The sequence below is a fragment of the Tinamus guttatus genome, unplaced genomic scaffold (genome assembly GCF_059628265.1).
Source record: "Tinamus guttatus ecotype Peru unplaced genomic scaffold, ASM5962826v1 Tinamus_guttatus_pri_ptg000397l, whole genome shotgun sequence".
NCBI lineage: Eukaryota > Metazoa > Chordata > Aves > Tinamiformes > Tinamidae > Tinamus > Tinamus guttatus.
The window spans coordinates 3,034,728-3,055,631 of record NW_028288931.1 but is presented as its reverse complement, the minus strand read 5'-3'; the positions used below and the strand labels follow the sequence as shown (position 1 = coordinate 3,055,631).

Genomic DNA, 20,904 nt, shown 5'->3' with positions numbered 1-20,904 from the left:
GAGGGCGGAGCCGTCCGAGGACACCCCCTCCCCCCCACCCCCCCCCATCTTGTGGAGAGCGACGGGCGACAGCACCGGCCCAAGCTGCCTTTAATAGCAACATGTTGTATAAAACACTGCGAAATCCCCCAAAAAACCGCGCTAACATCCTGTACAAAAGTATTTTTACAGCAATGCGACAGCTAAAGAGCAGAGCGGCCCAGGGTGAAGGTCACGGCCAGTCCTCCTCGTCCGAGAGGAACTGCTGGATAAACTGCTGAGCTTTCTTTTTGGCCGTTATGTCAGGCTTGGGATGGCCAGGAGGAGGCCGCAGTAATAAGCCGCCAAACACACTAGCTGCAGGAAAAACACAAACAATAAGAGACCGTCAGGAGCGGAGTATGGAGAGCAATTCCATCTTCTTTTCTTTTTTTCTTTTTTTAAGGGTTTTTTTGCTCACTAAGTTCTTCAAATAGTAAAGGACCCAGTTGCAATCACACTGAAGAAACATGTTAATGCAAACTTTTAGAGTCCAGTGAACAGAAGGGTTTTGGCTTGCCTTACCGAGAATATTCACATCCAAATGGTTTTTCCGTGAGTTTTTGAGTAGTTCTCGAAGAAATGCCATCAGATACTCAAAGACATTTTTATGGCACTTGGGCAATTTGGAGATAATCTTAGGAAAGAAAAAAAAATGCATTGAAGAAGCACTAATGGTTTAGCAGCTTTAACTACTAACAACATTGCATTTAGCTGAAAATACTAATGTCTCTTAATGACCTAGAAGTTATAGGTCCTTTCTAGTATCAAATGCTTAAGTTACTGAGAGCAAAAACCTATTTTTTGTTTGGAACAAGTCAGCCTGCTGCACCTCCTTTGGGGATTGCAGAAAGGATCCTGCACAGGAAGCCTGTGTTACCTGGCTGCTCAGCGAGAGGCTGTTGGAGCACTCCAAGCAGCTGGCATAGAACTTGTAGCAAATGATGGGCTCTGGCAGGCTCTCTAGGAAGAGCAGCAAGGCTTCTGCCACAGAATGGTTGTTGCCAACTGATCCAGAGTTAAGGAAGAGGCAAGCACAGCATGGTCCATTTTGGTAGCTTTTCTCTTGAAAGATTCCACTTCGCTTAGGTCTGCAAGAAAGCCTCCTTTAAATTGTTAAATTTAACAGTTACATTAAATTAAATGGCTTGACTCCACATAGTAAATACTGCTTTTGTTTGCAGTTGGGCACTCGTGTAACTCATCAGCAATCATTCATGAATGCAGCAAGGACTTCAGAAGCACTGGTACTCCTTGCAACTAGTATTAAATGACCGCACAACTCAGTTATCATGAGATGAGAGATGGTGATTTAAAAATCAAAACAAAAAAAAATTCATGGCAGTGCAAAGATGATTGCTGAAACCTTTTTCAGCTTAGATATTTGGTAGAGCACAGTGAGCCTTACTGGACATCAATCTAAAAAGGATACAGAGGGTATCGTGCATTCCCTTGTCCAAACAGTCTCGGATTTGCTCAAATTCAGATCTGAGGCCTGGTTGCTGAAACAGGTCCTCCTGCAAAGAAGAAAATAATGAATCAAACTCAATAAAAAATGCAAGATATAATGGCAGTGCTTCTTTTACCCAAATAACATATACATTATCCTGAAAAATCTCTCCAGATTAGTAGTTGCCAGCACAAATTTCACCATAAGCAGTGCCCAACTGGGGCCCTACAGTAGAAAACAAAACCAAAGAACAGCTGCTCATGCAGCTCTAAATCACCAGCAAGAACAGTGCAAGCCTGGACCTCTAGCTGCCTTTAGCATGGCCACACACCCACAGGTAGCAAAGATTACCCTTCCGACTAGCTTCTTCAAAACCAAACTAAATACTAAAAAAATTCTGTTGTGGTTCAGGTGCAAGCACTACCAACCTGCTGGGAAGCATTACGGTATAAGTGATCCACCATCATCCACAGTTCTTTTGGAATGTCCAGAGGCTTTTCAGCTTGAATGTCGTCCATCATGTGTAGTGGCATCAAGGTCTAAAGAGAGGGAGGGGTGAGGAAAAAGGAGCTGGCCAACTTCTTATTCAGTTCTGCTTCACAAAACTGACAGGAAGAATCAAGACTGGTGAGGAGACTGCAGCTTCACTCACCGGTCTACAAACAAGACTGGAATGACAGGCATGCTCATATCACAGGCCCAAGCAGAAAGAACAAGCTGTTCTCATAAACATGCAGCACACACCATCAAATCAAGCTAAATGTTACATCATGCCTCACGAACACACATCTCCATTCAGTAGTGTGAAGCCAATGGCTTCATGGCCAAAATCTACGTTCCGAAGTCGCACACCTTTATTTTATTTCTTTAATATTTTTGATGTGCAGGCAGAGCAAACAATATCTTACTTTCAGTGCTCTATATGATATGGGTTGATTCATCCATGTGAAGCATTAAAGCAAGGTCTGAAGAAGGTGCACTGAAGATTGCATCAGCATTCTCAGATTACAGAGCAGGGAGGAGGAAGAAGGCTCTTTAAGTAATAAGCAGGACTTAATCATCAGGTTTTAAGGGTTCTTGTGGATTCAGAAGGTAAGTTCTATCTTTAACTCACGAGTTCCCGAATAGACTCTGCTGACATGTCCTGGATAGGTTCCCTCATGTAACACAGTGTATGAATGGGAGACCCAAAGCAACTAGGCAAGTAGTTTCCAGTTACAGATATAAAATAATCCTTCCCCCTGTCAAGATGCAAGACCAAGATATCTTCAAGTTTATCTTCGCCAGAGTTTAAGTGTGTAGCTGTTGATTTATTAACAAACAACTCCAACTCAATTGTGACCTCAGAATCTGCAGGAAGATGGTAAAAAATAAAACAAATGTGCTCAATAAAATAAAATAAAAAAAACAAGACAGCAAGCAGGAACAACATTCCCAAAATAGCAGTGGGAGCTAAACTCACTAAGGTGACAAAAATTACTCAATAACAGTGAACACTGAGAAACTCACCTGAGAGTAGAAAGCCCTTACTGGGATTGGCAATCAGCCATTCCTTGCAGTAGGTCTCTTCATCTGGTTTGCTGATGAATTCAAACTGGCAAGGCACTTGGCCATTGCGAATTGTGAACTTCTCTATCTGCAGCTGCATATACTTAACATCTGTAAAATGAAACTGGAAACAAATGTCAAAGTCAACGCTGCCAGCCGGTCACACTTGGCCAAGCACCACCAGCAATTTCTCATATCCCAGAGTTTAATCACTAAGCAGCAAAATATTCAGATTAACCCTACTCCTCCCATATCCCAGTTCTTCCAGGATTAAATGGGATTACATTTGGTTACTCTGCATACCCAGAGAGGCTTGGAGAGCAAATACTCCCCTCACATAACTTGGGGAAAAGAGAGCTCTAGCCACAAAGGGTCCCAGCTGCTTCTCTTTTCTAGTTCCCAGCACAAAAGGTAAATGCTAGTTTTGTGACCTACAAATCCCTCACTGTTTTACATTTTATGTTTCTAAGCACAAGTAAAAGTAGGAAGCAGACAGCTCTTTTACTGTCTCACTCCCCATTTCAACGAATAACAAGTTTGTAAACTTCACTCTGGTACCTTGAATGAAATTTGCCTCTGTCTAAATAGAAACAAAGACAGAGATTGTAAACAGAAACTTGTGGAAAGGCAATACACTGAACTTTGGAACCTGACTCTGCGTCTATCTGATGCACTTCCACAGCTACAGTGCGTTTCTGGGGTTCGAGCTTGCTTCATTTCTCCAAGGATTTGCGTCACATTATCACACCCTACCTCTCTCCGGGAAAGGGTCACCGAGGGGATGTTGGCATTCTCCATCTTATCCAGGGAGCGCACTATTTCCTCAAATGCTTTTCGATATTGCTCCTCATTCACAACCTTTATCTGCAAAGGACATGAACCGCATCAAATGGCATTTCCTGCACCTCTGCAGGAAAGCTAGAAAGGAGACCGAAACATATGAAGTAATTTGATTTTAATAATACACTAGCGGACACAACAAATGTACTGAATAAAGCCAGCAATACTTCAAGATCTCCTCTGGATCCAGCAGTAAAGGACTCTGCCATAACTAGCAAGAGCCACCCAGTCAACACTAGATCGGCTTCGTAAAGTCTGACAACGCAGCACTGCACTGCCCATGAGGTAGCACTCCTGCACTGCAAGTTTCTGAGAAACTGGTCAGGGGAAGAAAAAAAAAAAAAGAGCAAAGGAGAGCAAAGGAAAAAAGAAGAAAAAATACCTACAGAGACTCATTAATTATTCTGCTTAAGTGAAGTATCACTTATCACAACCCTAGCTTACTCTGAACAATGATCCTATCTCAAGATATTACCTAGCCCACCTTACAAGCTATTGTTCTCTATGTGTGCCATAGAAGCAAGGGAGGGGAAGGGAGACAATTGCCAGGAGCAGCTACCCCCTGCTCCCTTCTGTCCTCCCCCAGAGGACAAGGTCAGCACTATTATTCCCTTCAGTCCAGCTGTACCTACCCCAATATCAAACACAGAGCTAACTGGCTTGTGATCACTGATCTTCAAAGCCATATGGCTGCGATAGCTCAGCTGAGTGATGTTCTGGCCTTTCCAGAGGATCCGATCGCACCATGCGGGAATACGACACTTCTCACTGAAACCAGAGAGGGAAAATGACAGCTCCCCAGCACAGTTGGGGTGGATTAACAACACGAGGCAGACACTGCTCTGCTAGGGTCCTACCATATCTCCTCACATGACCTGGGGCTAGTTTTTTATTAAAGCTGGTGGTGAAATTTTAGTAAGTTCTCAAAGAAACTCGGTTTGAACGTCTGCTATTAGGTCTCTCTAAAATACTCCTGACTTTTTACCTTTTCTGAAGAACTGAAGATAGATTTTGGAACTGAGAGAGAACAGCCATAATCTCAAGAGTGTTCTTACTAGCCAATAGATCTGCGACTCCAGCTTTGTTTTTACTGCCTCAACAATAACAATATTAGGCTTGATGGTGCCATGTATGAGGTGATCACTGTACCTTGTGTCCCAGTCATCACAACCAGTATCATATTTGTATGTTGGCTGGAAAGAAAGCTCTCCTTCTGTAAAGCCTTCAAAGACTGCATTGGCATTCATCTGCCTCTTCAGCTATGAAGGAAGGAAGTCAGATTTACTTTTAAATAAGCTCAAGCACAAGTCCTGCAGGAGCTAGAAGGGGAATGGTCAACACTGAGAAGGTCAAGAAGTTCCTGGACTGTTTCTAGCAACCCCACCACCAAGCATGTAGGTGAAACACCTCAGTACCTGGTCATATTGGGAAAGCACTAGAAATGCCTTCTCATCTACAAGCTGCTTCACTTTTGCAACATCCAGTTCTTCCAGACGATAGTTGAGGTCACCCAACCATATGATCACGCTGAAAGAGAACACACAGAGGCCTAAAGATGTCCCAGACCTAAGCTGGCTCTGAGCCAGAAAGAGAGCTAAGCAGCAGTGCCTTAAGTCATCTAATGCAAGCGTGAGTTCTTCTAATGGGGGCTATATTTACCTTTATACATCTGAGACTACAAGAATGAGCACTTGGAAGAAAAACCACATTTTTCTCTTTTGCATCTTTTCTTTTTAATTCCCAGTCTGCATGTTTGTCACTGGCTTTTAACCAGTGCTTTATTATTACCCCATGCTTATTAAAAAAAAAAAAAGAAACAAAACAGAAAATAAAAAGAATGAGGCATGGGGAAACAGAAGAAGGCAAATAATCAGAATTCCGTAGTCCTCAAGGCTAATGTTTAAATTGCTAGACAACTCTTCACAACTCCCTGCTGAGAGTACCTTATATCTGCTATATTCTTTCCTGCCACAGGCACAAACAGAAACATACTCATGTTTGCTGATAGTGAGAGATGGTAAATTTGGATCCGTCTGGCAGAACTGCATCCGAGAGCAGATGTCTTTGAAGTCCTGGTTCCTCCGCTCATATCCCTCTGTATGAGCTGCAAGGTGAGAATTCACAATGCATATACTAGTGTTATGGAACTTGAATCTTATGGCAACACCACCTTTGTTACCCTGAAAGATAAAGACAAAGACATGGGTCAAAAGCTTTCCTGTGCACAGCAGATGAAGCCCTAAATGAGTTAACAGTAGTAGACAGGCCAGAAGATTCATGCAGACCATTTAATCCCAGAGGAAGGACAAGGCTGAAAGCCCCAATTCATAAGCTTCATATATTTAGGTCAGTAACTCATGTCAGGGTTGCACACAGTGACAGAAGCAAGCAAACAAGCACACGGAACCCCATTTGTAGTTCAGGATTTAGCTAATAAAAAAGGAAATTAAAATCACGAAGAAAGCAGGTCAGTTGTTTCAATAAGACCTGAAGCTCCTCTAGTGACAAACTGGATCTTTCAGCATAGACCATAAGCAATTTAAAAGACAGGATGAAGCTTGGGACTTAGCTGCCAAAAATGCTTTCACCAAGCTGGGCTGCAATGCTTGCAGAAATTACATTCACAGAATCACAAAAGGGCTGAGGTTGGAAGGGACCTCTAGGGATCACCCAGTCCAACCCCCTGCTCCAGCAGGGACACCCAGAGCAGGGGCACAGGGTGACATCCAGGTGGGTTTGAAGATCTCCAGAGGAGACTCCACAGCCTCTCTGGGCAGCCTGTGCCAGGGATCTGTCACCCTCACAGTAAATTCAGAGGGAACAGATTTCATTCCAACCACACAGAACGGTCATATGGGGCCAAGTCCTCCCCAAGAAAACTCTAAACCTGAATAGATATGGTTTTTATCCATGTTTCCTTGCATCGTTTGCCTTGGGCAAAGCCACGGCCAGCACTGAACTCTCGCATGAGAGCTGGGGCCCGCACAGTCCAGCACGTGCAATATAAAAAAAAAAAAAGTCTCCAGGAAAGATTCTCTTAAGATCTTTGAGGCTTTGACAGCACATGGCAATTCCTTCTAGGAACACCCTGAGCTGTCACAGGGACAGAACTATTTTCCTAGAGGCATTCTTTCTTGGAAGGACAATTGTGGCAATTGAGGAGTGCAGTCCTAAAGGAACTCACCACTTCTCATGCACAGTTATCATTCTTACCATTCTCCCCATGATTCCGGTTCCCACAGTCTCAGTTTCCACCTCGGAGATGTTCAAGGCAAGGTCTGCTTTCACATACAACAGAAGCATTATTCCCACCAGTCGCACAAGTTTCACCTGAAAAAATGGCCCTCCTGCATTAAATACTATAATGGGAGAAATTTGATGTGAAAAAGCTTATCACCCCCTAATCTGCATGGCTCATCAAAATACAGGTAAAAAAAAACATTTCTACCCTGATTCAGTGTACCTGCGTGACGTACAGTACATAGCCCCGCTGCACAATAAGGAATCGAGGATCAAAATCCCTATCAAGGAAGCTGATCCTCAAAGCAACGTCTACAACAAACAGCCCATAGAAGGGCCTTCCCTCAAAAAAGACAAAAGACAAACTAGACTTAAGTAGCGTGAGTCAAAACACAAGCAGTATTTCTACCAAGATCCCCTCACAAAGCACTGCACCAGGCAGTGAAACAGGCAAAAAGCAAACTGAAATGAAGCCCAAGTGGAAACTGATTCCAGACTGAAATAAACCTTCCCAAAAGCCACATTTACCTTGGCATATTTGACATCTGGGTGAAGACTATCAGTTACAGCTTTAAACCATTCTTCTTCCTTCGGTGTGTCATTGAAAAAGAAGGCTTCTTTACTCAGATCAAGCTCCTGGAAACTGTTAAGAGGAAGGAACCCATGGATGCATGCACTTGTGTGTTTGATTTTTTTTGGTTTTGAACATTCCAATCCTTTCTTCCGGGGAAGAATGAAAATCACTTTACACTTTTCACACTGAATTTATAACCAAGAACACGAATTCAGTTATGTCAGGTGTGTCAAAAATAAAGCGAAATTACTGTTATTATTAAAATGAATGCAATTTAAAATTTTGAAAAGAGACCCAGAGCATCCAAACACTACCAGATTAAGAGCCCTTTTAGACTATGCAAATGCACACTCTTAAGCTGTGCAAAGGAGTAAAGCAATACAAACATTCTTTAGTTGTGACGTCTTGGCCAAAAAGCTACATGCTAGAGATTCAGAAGCAAGCAAACCACAGCCAAATTTTGAAAGGATGAACCAGAAAGTATTTACTCACCCCACACAGTAAATATCTGGAGGCTCAGCATCACATCTCAGCCAAGGCCAGAGACTCTCCTTGGGTGACTGACCATTCACATTATATGTCCCAACAAAAAATCTGGGAGAAGAAGGAGAGAAGGAAAAGAAGGAGAGAAGGAGAAAAAATATTTTGCTAAAATCCAAGATCTGCAAGCTCCAGAGTTGACAGAAGCACCATTGTTATCAGCCAACACTTAATGCTACAGATAACTTTTGGAATAACTTGTTCCTGGGGCAGAGAGAGAAGGGAAGACCAGGACAACCTAACAAAGTTTAAATAAAATTATTTTATTACAATGGCAATTTTACATGAGGTGGCACATGCTGTAAAAAACACTTAAGAATAGAGCTCATTGAAATAGCAATTTTAAATAACAAATTCACAGAACAACTTGCATAAGAGGATTTTAAGCACAGTAAGGTTTTTGTGCTAATTATTTATTTCACCCAAGCTCTTATGAGCTTATTGGAACTTCTACAAGGATCTATGAACAGAAGCAGAGACGGTCAGAGATCACAGAATTGATTAATTTCCAGGCACAATCTGAAATAAGCACTTTGAAAAGGCCATTTGCTGAAAAGGAACCCTGGGGCAATCCTTGATAGAACCATGAATGAAATTCTTCTCTGCTAGTGCATAAAAAATAAAGGTGTTCTGGAAAACATCAACCACATTTAAAAAAAGAAAACTATTTTCTTCTTTGCAGAGTTACCAAATGAAATAATGTACAAGATTAATTTTGGAAGTTTTTGTCTACTTACTCCTCCCCTAGAAAAAACAAATTTTGCTCAGTAATCATCATTACCTGAAGTTCTGGATATTCGTGTAGGAATCTTCCCTTTGTAAAAGCTGAGATTTAACAATAGTATCTCTTAGCCCAAACTTTGGTTCTGATAACATAGATGCCTTATTTGAAACCATCACACTGGAGGATCGCACCATTTCACTTGTTACTTCAGGTTTCACTTTGCTTTGCCTGTAAATGAAAACAGAAATACATGAAGAATTCCAGAATACTCAGTTAACAGCTCATTGCTGCTGCTGAGGGATTTGCTTCACATTTATCCATTTCATTAAAGATAATCAATGTACAAGATGAACAAGCAAGACCGAAAGGAAGAGTTTAGAACAGTTCAGAGCTTCTCCAAATAAAATAATTTACACTGGTTTAACTGAAATTGCAAACTGCTTTTATGAAACTGATACAGGCTGCTGATTCACAGCAGGCCTTATCCACCCGGATGTGGTACAAGCTGTACACGTTTCCTGCTAACTGAAGCAAGGAGATGCAAATCTCTTCATCCACTGCCCCTACTCAGACCTGACCTCAGCAAAAGAATGAAAAAACGATGTTTGTTTAAAAAGGTTTGAGTGAAAACTCCTAGCTTTGTCTAGAAAGGAGGCAGAGAAGAACAGATGCTCATAGAGGTGGCTATATTTAGTCCCCTGTGGCTCTGGCTGACTTGTTGTGAACTCATTTTGCAACAATTATAATTCTACAGCTGGAGTTCCCAGAAATAAGCAACCGTTTATTTATGTCGTGCAACAGCCTACGTAAAAGTGCCAGAGAAAGCACGCAGAGAGGTTTGGAAGGATAGGCAGCAGGGTCCACAACGTCCTGGGAACTGGAAAACGTAACCATAACATTTTAAGAGTGCCTCCGTGAGACAGTTCCCCAATAAAGTGAACTAGCAGGACTGCATCTCTGAGTGGCAGTGTTGAAATTCCCACTGGAGATCTAAGAGCTCATGCTGAACTTTTTGCTCTCCCAACTGCAGCCTCCGGATGCCCCCTTATGTCTAAGTGCAGCCAACAGCATAACCAGCAGATGGAACTCGCTTATGCAGCAGCAAGATTCTTTGACCACGGATGTCTGCACAGACGCATACACCAGAACCAGAGACACCAACTTCCCCACTCTTAATTTTCAGCTAAAAAACAGGAAGTCCAAAAAAAGTTCTCTGCAATTTCTTTTTTTCTTCCTTTAAACACTGAAGCATCAACAATTTGTTTGCCTTGGCTCTTTCCATCCACGCACAATCACACCAAGTACCCAGAAGCTTGGTGCTACATGTGTGTTCACTGCCAATACACAGACGACCTGGGAGGACCTCAGCTAACTTATAAAAATAATGAGAGATACAGCATACCTAGAAGGAGTTTTATCAGTGCTGTCATGGCTCCAGTTCTGACTAACCGCAATGTTTTTTCCATTCTGCTTGATGCCTTCAGACGCAGCTGCTTCTGGAAAAAGAAAATAAAGCCTCCTATGAAACATCAAGTGTTCTTTAATACATCAAAACATGATGCAGAGGGAAAAAAAAACTGTAAGCGGGCTATAATTAAGATTCATATGAAGAAACAAAGCGAGCTACATTCTGTCTTTCAGTTGACTGATAATAAAGCTTATTTTGGAAGAACTGGTCTGTGATGCTGCAGTCTCCCTTCCAGGGGAACAATTTACACTAATATGCCATAAGGTCATGGGGAGCAGCAGAACGAAAGCATTTACGAAAGCAAAGAAAGGGAAAAAAATATATAGCTATCACCCCCTTCCCCGTTTAGAGGAGTTCTGCCCGTTTCTGGAGACACAAGCACCACATAAGTCACTCCCAGAACAGAGTCACCGCAGGAGCCAGCTGCACTCAGGAGAGCAACCAGTGTCTCAATGTAAACTGCACATTCCTAGAAAATTACAGGGGAGCTACTTACGCACCCATGACAAAACACATCATGTTTCGCCATCACAACATACCCAGTCTTTCAGCCACATTGTTTCAGCTACAACTGGCAAAATAACAGCTGAAAGTGTGGGGATTCTGTGTGAGGATTTACATGTTTAAGATGCATAAACAGCAATCTCAAGATGATGCTACCTTGCACATAAATCTAATGATAGAAACTGTATATAAGGTTCATTATAAGGTTCATTCAGCTGAGCTTCCCCTTTAGTGACAACACAGAAAATTTCAGGATTTTGCTGTCACAGTCCACGCTCCAAAACAAGCACAAACCAGAACTTAAAGGACTTGACCTAAGCCCTCAGAGTGCAAACTGATGTGGAGAGGCCATGGGGCCCTCTGAGACTCAAGACTGGTTAAGAGGATTTATCAGAGGTTGATTTCAGAGGAGCACGTGATTCGAATCTCATTACAGATCACACAAAGTCATGTAGAGATGAAGAGACCTTGATAAACAAAACCTGACTTCAGCTGCGCACATGTCCACTGGCAGAAATGTCTTCAGAGGGAGTATCACCCCTTTCAGCCCTCCCACAGAGTTCATCCAGACAGACATGTTTCCTGGATGTGTATTTTACTGTTCCTATGCAGAAGTTTCGGCAATTTTATGGAGAATTTGGTACTGAAACCAAAATATCACCAAGAAGGAGAGAGTGATCTAAGAAGAGCCCTAACTATATGTGGATGATTAGCTCAACTGAGAGTAGTTGCTGAGTCCAGGAGCATTCAAGTTAGCATGGCTAAAAAAATGGCTTTTAATAAGACTTTCTCATTAAAAGTACATAGTACATACATTATAAATGCTGTTTTACAGCAGAGTAACCTATCACCCGGCTTAGTGCTCTAAAAGGAGAATTAAATGAGCTTTGTCATTAGTTATATCAGTTTAACCCATCACAGGAAGCCCCTGCAGAACAAGCTCCCCATACTGTTGGGAAAGAAGAGAAAATAAATAAAGACTCTTTGCGTAATGAAAGTCTGAGCAACCATGAGGGGACGACACCACATTTGGCTGGAGGGAGTAACTTGGTTCTTGTTACTGTCCCAAAATGGAGCAAAACCGAAGCTGTGATGGCACTCACGTACACACAGGGAGGATTTTAGATAAGGGTTTTAAACAAAGGCGTGAATATAAACCATACAAGTTAAAACACATTTAAATCCCTTTACAGGTGCTCTCTTTCATTAACGTATAGACATAAAAAAATGAGCTGTTGTCAAGCAGGAGCATTTGCACGTCATTTACATGCCCTTTGACTTCCTCGGGAAAGCTGCTAACTGGGTGCGCACAGCCGGGCAAGGACAAGACAGGGCACGGCGACTCCTAAGCTGCAATAGATCAGCTTGGGGTAAGAAAGACCCCAACAAGGGATGCCGGGGAGCATATTGTGCTGCTAATGGAAGAGAAAAGAGACCCCTAAACGCCTCAGGAAGCCTGGAAACGGCACCTCTGCGGCGGCTGCGGGCTGAGGGCAGCCTCCCCGCCACGGACGCCCCCGGGCCCCACGGACGCCCCACGTCCCACGGATGCCCCACGTCCCACGGACGCCCCCGGGCCCTGCCTCAGCCCCCACCCCCGATAGCGGACACGGGGAATTAGGGGCGCCCGGCCAAAAGCGGGTGAAGCCGGAGCGACCGCGCTCCAGCTCGCACTGCATCCCGCCCGGCTTCCCGAGAACTGCCCCAAGCCTTTCCTTCCCTTCCCTTCCCTTCCCTCCCCTTCCCTTCCCTCCCCTTCCCTTCCCTTCTCTCCCCTTCCCAGGGGGCCGGGAACGACGGACCCCAGGAGTGGCAGGAGGAGGCAGGCGCGGAGCCCCAGCAGGAAGGAGAGCAAAAGTGACTCGGCGCAGGGATGGGGTCGGGGATGGCGCCCGCCGCCCCCGGGCCGCCCCGGCAGCGGGGCCCCGCGCAGCCCCGGCCCGGCCGCGCTCACCTGCGCGGGGCCGCCGCGCCGCGCTCATCGCCTCAGCGCCGTGCGCGCAACGGCCGCGGCCCCGCCCGGGCCCCGCCCCCGAGTCAGGGCCCCGCCCCCCGAGCCAGGGCTCCGCCCCCGCGGCGGCCTACCTGCGGCGCATGCGCGCAGGCGGCGCAGGAAGGCGCGCGTGCGGGAGCCGAAGGGCAGTTGCACGAGGAGCCGCTGCCCCGCCCAGCGCAGCTGCAGCGCCACGTCTGCGCCTGCGCGGGAGGGGGCGGTGAGCGCGGAAAAGGGGGTGAGCGCGGGCGCCCCCCCTCCCCGCCGGCTCCCGCCTCACCGGGGACGCGGCGCTCGCTCTCGGGTGTCACTGCAAGGGAAGCGACGCGGGTCAGCGGGGAGCGGGGAAGGGGCTGGGGCGTCTCCCCCCGCCGCCCGCCCCTACCTTCCTGCGCGGAGAAGTCGCCCGCGATGGGGATGAGCCGCTCCAGCCAGACGTCCTCGGCCGCGATGGCCATGCGCCGGTGGCCGTACACGTGGAGCCTGCGGGCGCGAGCGGGCACGGGCAGCCCCCGCGCCGCGACGGCGGCGCCACTGCCACCACCTGCACCAGCCCCACTGCCACCAGCAGCGCCACTGCCACCAGCAGCGCTACTGCCACGACCACCAGCAACAGCCCCGCTGTCACCACCCCACTGCCACCCCCAACCCCACTGCCACCACTGCCACCACCAGCGCCACTGCCACGACCACCAGCAACAGCCCTGCTGCCACCACCCCAGTGCCACCAGCTGCACCAGCCCCGCTGCCACCACTGCCACCCCTAACCCCACTGCCACCACTGCCACCAGCTGCACCAGCCCCGCTGCCATCACCTGCACCAGAACCACTGCCACCATTACCCCTACTGCCACCTGCACCACAGCCACCACCATATGCACAAAACCCATCTCCAGCACCACCAAGGGCCCTGAGACCACCACTGCCGCCACCGCCACCCAGCGCTGGCAGCAGCGAGTCCCCAGCACCGCCGCCACCTCCACAAGCGCCGCCACCTACGCGTGCCGGCCGTCGCGGCCGCGCACCAGGCCCAGGAGCCGGCTGTCCAGCTGCGCCCCGGCGGGCAGCGTGCCCTGCACCGTGTGCGGACGCCTGTCAAGGAGCACCCGGGGCACAGAGATGCGGTGCCATCACCCCCGGCAGGCCTCACCCGCCGCGTCCCCCCGCATACAAAGGATATGATGAGGCAGGTCTCCCCGGCCGCCAGTGCCCCCTCGATGGCCACCGACTGGTCCATGGCCGGCCCTGCGGCTCCAGAGCCGCCCGTGCTGCCGCCGGGAGCGCCGTGGGAGGGAGCGCAGGCTGGAGGGGACACGTGGCGGAGCTTCCGCGCTGGCCACGGGAAGGGCAGCGCGGGGGACACCGCAGAGAGGCCTCCTGTGGGCAGCGCACGGGGACGGGACAGTGCGCGGGGACAGGGGCAGCGCGTGGGGATGAGGACTGCGTGCAGGGACAGTGCGTGGGGACAGCGCAACGTGCAGGGATGTGGCAGCGCGCGGGGATGGGGCAGGGGACGGGACAGGACAGCACGCAGGGACGGGGCAGGGGACAGGGACGGGGCAGGGGACAGGGACGGGGCAGCGCACAGGGATGCGCCGCACGCAGAGGCCCCGTGGCGGCCGAGGGCCTCGCAGCCCGCGCTGCTCCCTCCCCTCCCGGCCTGCGCCGCGGCGGCCCCGGCTGCCGGGATGGAAGGGGCCGCGCGCAGCCTCCCTGCCGCCCCCCGGCCCCGCTCCCTCCCCAGCGACCCCCGCGGCCTCCCCCGCGGCCGCCCTGCCGGGCCCTGCGCCGCCTCCGCCGCCCGGCTCCGTCCCACTTCCTCCCCACCCGGCCCCGCCGCCGGCCTCAGAGCCGCCGGCCAGGCCGCGTCCGGGCCCGGGGCCAGCGCGTGGGAGCAGCCGGCGGCGCGGGGGGAAGGTCCCTTCATGAGGAGGAGCAGCGCAGCGGCCCCCGGCCGCGTTCTGCCAAACTGCCAGAGGAGCCGGCCGCATCGCCAAACCTCGGAGCTACCGTTTTATTGTGCAATCTGATTACAGCAAGGTCTGCCAGGGAACAGAACCCATCCCAGCTTTTACGCGCTAAAGATATGAGAGTTTGGCCTAAATTGGTTCTTTCAGTGCTTGCAGGAGCGGCAGCCAAGACCTAGGGATCGCACAGAGACAGTTAACGCAAAAAGAGCTGCCCACATTGGAAGCGGGAGGCCAGGCGGGACAGCAAAGCAGAGATGGAAGGGGACATTGGGGAGGTTTCTCAGAGGAGAGGTGCCCGTGGGGCAGCGAGGCGGCAGGGATGGCCCTGGCTGCTTGTCCTGCATCTGGAGCGGCTCCAGCCCAGCAGCAGCAGCTGCCAGGGAGGGATGAGGCGGGAGCTGCTGCTCGGGGTTGCTAAGAACAGGGTTTTCCTGCTGGCACCGCCATGCGAGCGGGGCACCTGCCCGCGCTTCCCCCTGCCTTCCACCACGTCCCTCCTCCGGTGTCCCTGGTGCCGGCCTGGGGTGCTGACAGAGATGTCACGGAGTTCTGGGACGCCTGGGATTTGTCCGCTCCTCCTGTAGCCCAGAGGAGGCTCAGGCTGAGCAAAAGGGGACAGGGACGGCCACATCCCCGCGGGATCATCGTCCTGCAGGGCAGCTGCTGGGGGCCCCTGCTCTCAGGAGCTCGGGCACAGAGCAGAGCACCGGGTCCCCGCGCTGCTGGGGAGCCCCACGTCCGTGCTGAGCCGGGGGGGCTCCATGGTCAGGACCTGCCCTTCACGGAGCAGCTCAACAGCAGGAGCAGCCCGAGGGCATGAGAGCAGAAGGCGAGGAAAACCCTATCCCAGGAGGGAGGCTGCAGGGCAGTTTGCTGGCTCTGCCTGTCCCCGTGCTGCGAGGACAACACACGTGGAGGCTGGAGTCAGCCAGCAAACTGCAGGAGCTTTCTGGAGGCCTGGGGCCACCCCATGGGACTGACCCTGCACAGAGGAAGACAGACTTGGGACATCAATTTGACAAGGGGCACGTGATAGCAACCTTGGCTGAAGGCAGAGCTACAGGACCCCTAACAGTGCTGCTGAGCTCCGGGGAGGGAGTGCTGCTCACTGCCAGAGGGAGGCAGAGCCCCTGGAACTCAGGAGAAAGGCCATTCCGCACGCCAGGAGCTCCAGGAGCGGGGCCAGCGGGGCCCGCTGGGCACCGTTGGTGTGGACCTTGCCGTCCAGTTTGAGACAGCTGGCCTTGGGGGTGGCCGAGCAGCACTCCTGGTAACAGGGCGCCTTCGTTCCGCTCGCACAGACCGGCTTGGCCGTCTTGCAGGCTCTGCTGCAGCCTGCCACGTAGCCCAGACCCGTCTTCTTCATCTGGAAGGAGGAGAGGCGTTAGCCCGCCAGGTCACTGCTCCGCTCCGGCGTTCACGGAGGGGACGGGCACAGGTGCCAGCCCGGGGACCGCGCTGCCCTGCGAACCCAAGGCGGTACCTCGCAGAAGTCATGCCCAACAGTACAGCCAGCAACGGCCTTCTTGCCTTTGAAACATCCCTCCCCGTGGCAGGAGAACGATGCACACAGTTTCCCCTACAAGGGAGGACCAGAGAAGATAATTGTATGTTCACCAGTCCAGAGAACTGGCCATCTTAGATGCACTAATCAAAGACTAACAGCTCTCCATCTCCAATTCTGCAGGAAACACTACTGTAACAGCGCCAGAACGGAGAAGTTTCAGGCCTCCTTTTCCTTTGTCTGAACAAAGGCTTCAATTCCTCACCAACCAACCCCTGTCCCCTCTCTACAGCTCCACACAGTCAGGTTAGTCCATTGAACCAACACTGTGGACCCTTCCCGCCCGCATGGGACCCCGTGCGCAGCCGATACCTACGTTTCGGGCAGGAGCTCGGGGGGTGCTGGTGGTGGTGGTGGTCGTCGTGGCCGGTGTGGTGCTGGGCTGCAGGTCCCCTGCAGCAGACACGGGATTAGGTTTTGCACGACCCGTTGGTGCAGTGGAGCCGGGTCTGCAGCCACGCGGGCACCCGGGCGGCCAGCACCCATCAGCAAGGCTGGGCCACCAGCCGAGGCGCGAGGTGACCCTCCACGGGGCTGAGCCAGCCCGTCCCTCCAGTGTGCTCCAAAGCAGCAAAATCCCCAGGGATGGGGAAGCCCGGGGTGCAGCTGCTCTGCAGGGAGGTGTCGGCCCCTTTCCTGGGGGTGCAGCCCCGCGGGACCCCGCGAGGAGTTACCGTAGGAGGTGGCGTTGAGCTGGAGGCAGAGCGGGGAGTCGCAGCAGTCCAGAGCGCACTGCTGCGTGCTCACGCTGCCGTTGGCCCTGCACATCTCCGCGCTGCAGTTGCTGCTGCACTGGGCTGTGTAGTTCGTGCTGGAGAAACGGTAGAGCTGCAATAGCGGAGCCAAAGGAAAAAAACGTTAGAAAAAGCATGAAGAGATGCCATGAAGAAGGAGCAAAAGTAACTCACAGATGGTGATGGAGAGAAGGCAAACAGGAGATTGTAACAGACCTACTAAAATGCTAGGTTTTGTGCTCTGAAGAAGGGGAAACAGACTTGCACTCTCATGACTTAGGTAGCTTAATCTCCATATGAGGAAGAACTTCTTTCCTGTGAGGGTGACAGGGCCCTGGCACAGGCTGCCCAGAGAGGCTGTGGAGGCTCCTTCTCTGGAGATCTCCAACCCCCCTGGATGTCACCCTGTGCCCCTGCTCTGGGTGTCCCTGCTGGAGCAGGGAGTTGGACTGGATGATCCCTAGAGGTCCCTTCCAACCTCAACCATTCTGGGATTCTGTGACTTCCCCCTGCTGCCCCCGGCTAGGCAAGCCCCGTACCTCGCAGTAGGAGCCAGCGGGGCAGGCGAGCGTCGCGTTGGCGTAAGCTCCGTCCTCGTAGCACCTCTCCCCGGCGCACTCGAAGCTCTGGCAGGTGAGCTGCAGGGAGAGCAGGCGGGAGGTGCCGCGCACAGCACGGCTCCCGCGGCGGCACCGCGGCTCCTCGCCTGCCCGCGGCGCCCCGGCAGCCTCCGCGCCAGGGAGCTGCTCCCGTGGGACCGCGAGCGCCACAGGAGACCCGCACGCTCAAGACCTTTTCTGCAGGGTTGTAACGGCCTGAGCAACAGCCCCCTTCCTCACCGGGGTTTCTTCTATGCCGTTCTCCCAGGAGTCAGGGCCTGAGGAGGAGTTGGAGGCCGCCGAGGAGTTGGAGGCTGCCGAGGAGTTGGAGGTCGCCGAGGAGTTGTAAGCACCATCAGACTCTGGAAGATCCAAAGTACCCCCACCATGAAAGCAACACTCAGCAAGTCCTGCGTACCCCTCCAAGCCATTGCGCAGTCCAAGGGGATTTACAGGAAGCATCAGCCATATTGAGGCTGGAATATGGAAGGCATTAAGCAACGGGATGTCCCAGTGAGGCCCTCACAAGACCCTTGGCAGCTGGAGAACGGAGAATCCAAAAGCAGGGCAGAGGCAGCAGTGCAGGTGGTCCCTGCAATAGTGCTACAGACAGACTGTACTACAGCTTCTCCTTTTCCCTTCCAGCCAAGCTGCATCGTGAGGAACAGGCGCTTCTGGGGTCTAAACCATGCAGAAAGGTTCCCCACTGCAGCTCATGGCACAGAGCACAGGCGGAGGGACAGGGACAGAGTCCCAGTTGCCCCCGATGGCTTTGCCCCGACGCCCACAGGAGCCCCAGGTGTCCCTTGGGGTGCCGAGCTCACCTGCGGCGGCGCGCGGGGCCTGGGTGCAGAGGTGCAGAGCCAAGGTGCAGAGCAGCAGCCCTGCAAGAGAGGAGAGCTCCGAGGCCACCACAGCCTTGCTCCGAGCCCGAGCAGCCGCCGCAGCGGCCAGGTCGGCTCAAGGCGCGAGGGCAGCCCCTGCCCCGCCAGGGCGAGCCGGGCGCTCGTCCCTCTTGGGAGGCAACGGACAATCCCACCGACAAACTCACGGCAGGGAGTCCTGCAGCCCCCCTCGGCCAGCACGGACCCCCCCGGGCGGTCCAACAACACCCCCTGCTCCAGGGAGGCCTTCGGCTCTGCGCGAGGGGTCCTGGCCCTGCCTGGGAGGCCCCGGCTTTCCCTCCTGGAGCAGAACCGCCATTACCTTGGATGGGGAGGACGAGGCGCCCGCAGCCTGCCATCTCCAGCCGCCCGCGACGTGCCCTGGTGGGACCTGGCAGAGAAGCAGAGTCAGAGGGGCCAGGCCATCTCCTTCTCCAAGTCTGGGAGCTGAAGAGGGCACTTCCTCCACAGCAGCTCCTGGCACCACCACATCCTGCCCACAGAGCCCATCCACCATGTGGGGAGAGGCTCCAGCCTCCCGCGAGAAGTTCCCTCGCGGGCCCCATCAGCTGCACGAGCGCCCATCTCCTGCGAGGAGCTGCAGGCCACAGGCTGCAGCTGGGCCCTGAGAGCAGAGCCGGGCATGGGGCACATCCAAGGGACCGGGCACATCGGCTTCTCCGTCACAGCCGCCTCTCCCGCGGCGCGCAGAGCACCGCTGCCGAGCGGGGAGCACCGTTCCTCCACGGGGGCCATCAGCTCCCCTGCAGAGCAGGGCTCCAAGCGCCCGGCTCGGCTGGATCCTCCTCGCTGCTCTCGGCGTCCTGGCGCCCCGTCACAGCTGGGCACGCAGGGGAGGCTCCCGGCCGCGCGGCTCCGAGCCCCAGTGCTGCACCAGGAGCCGCGTCGCTCCTTCCCGACGCTCTCCAAGCTGCCAGGGCTGCCCAGCAACCTGCTGCTGGGGCCCGGGGCCTCCTTGCGGGCACGAGCTCCCCCGGGAAGCCCCGTGCTCGAGGTTGGTGTGGCAACCCTCCCCCGGGCCCTCCTGGGTGACGCACAGGGCTGCAAACAGGCGCTGGGAGCTCCCGTGCCCGCTGCCATTGCAGAGCAAGAGGAGCCCCGCGGGCTGCACTGCCCAGCATGGGGGAGACCCTTCCCCACCCTTGGGTGGCACCTCGGAGCTTGGGGCAGCAGCAGAGATGCTGCCCAGCAGCTCTTCTTACTGTGGATTAATGGAAAATGCCCATTTCTACACATGCTTCTGCTCCAGGCCCTCAGGACTTGGCAAGGAGCAACGCTCAGAGCTATTAGTCCTGGCACACAGCTCCCGCAGAACAGAAACATTTACATTTGAAGTCGCCTTCCCTAGTGAGAGGTGGAGTTGCTCTGGATCATAAGGAGCCGTACCGCTGCCAGCGCTCGGATATTCCTGATTAACTCACAATTAACAGCCACATCCTCAGGCTGGAGCAAGTTCAACAGACAGAGGGTTTCTGCTCCAGAAACGCACGTATTCCTCCCTGCTGTCCAGGCCCAAAGCACCTCAGCACACAGGCCCTGGCCCCCGTGGTTTGGGAAGCTCCAGCCTGTCATTTCCCGCAGCACCCAGCTCTCTCCATGTCCGTGTTCGTTCACAACGAACACATCTCCGCCTGTTGAGCTAGGGAAACAGCGAAGACCTGGCACCAAGGAGGCCCCAGCTTCTCCCGCAGTTCCTGCCCTGTGCAAGGAGGGAGCTGAAGCCCTCGGTTACCTCTGCGGTTTCAGCGCAGACGGAGCAGCGCTCGGCTGGGGCTCGGCCAGCCCCAGCTCCTAGAAGCAGCATCACCACCCCGCAAAGCAGGGGCAAGGAAACAGCCCACGGCTCGGACTCACCGTGTGCCTGCTTGGAGCCCCGGCGCCGCAGCGAGAGCCTCCGGCCGCTGCGAGGGCTGCTGTCCCTGCGCCTGCTGTCCCTGCGCCTGCTGTCCCTGCGCCGCGGCGCCGGCTCCTGCCTTGGTGCCGCGGACCAGCTCCTCCCCTGCCAACCAGCAGCTGTGCCACCCGGGGAGGGCGGTTTGTCACCTGCTGCTCCGCCGCACTCACGGATGCAAACAGCCCTGCGGAGAAAAGCGTTTCTTTTTCTCTATCCGTTCCAAATCCTAGTGAAAATCATCCTCACGAAGATGAGACTGACCTGGAACGCCCACCGCATTAACGGCCTTTCACCTCTGCTCTCCGTTCCGCTTCACTTTCCTAATGCAAAAGGAAGATA

General features: G+C 52.4%; 2 protein-coding genes across 2 annotated transcripts; both read right to left on the bottom strand.

Moving 5' to 3' along the window:
- Window positions 1-211: 211 nt before the first annotated feature.
- On the bottom strand, window positions 212-9,177 carry INPP5B (inositol polyphosphate-5-phosphatase B). Its single transcript, XM_088531162.1, has 16 exons — window positions 8,992-9,177; window positions 8,163-8,264; window positions 7,625-7,739; window positions 7,070-7,186; window positions 5,849-6,036; window positions 5,272-5,383; window positions 5,006-5,115; window positions 4,489-4,624; window positions 3,770-3,880; window positions 2,978-3,140; window positions 2,583-2,818; window positions 1,897-2,007; window positions 1,451-1,535; window positions 899-1,026; window positions 544-655; window positions 212-336 (listed from the first exon to the last, which is right to left on the bottom strand). Exons 1-16 carry the CDS (start codon window positions 9,126-9,128, stop codon window positions 212-214), a joined length of 2,088 nt encoding a protein of 695 aa, XP_088387288.1. The 5' UTR covers window positions 9,129-9,177.
- Window positions 9,178-15,974: 6,797 nt separating this feature from the next.
- Window positions 15,975-19,009, bottom strand: LOC148593420 (uncharacterized). The gene is made up of 8 exons (XM_088530982.1): window positions 18,973-19,009; window positions 18,591-18,650; window positions 18,007-18,128; window positions 17,707-17,805; window positions 17,108-17,261; window positions 16,750-16,826; window positions 16,353-16,448; window positions 15,975-16,235 (listed from the first exon to the last, which is right to left on the bottom strand). Exons 1-8 carry the CDS (start codon window positions 19,007-19,009, stop codon window positions 15,975-15,977), a joined length of 906 nt encoding a protein of 301 aa, XP_088387108.1.
- Between the last annotated feature and the right edge of the window lie 1,895 nt (window positions 19,010-20,904).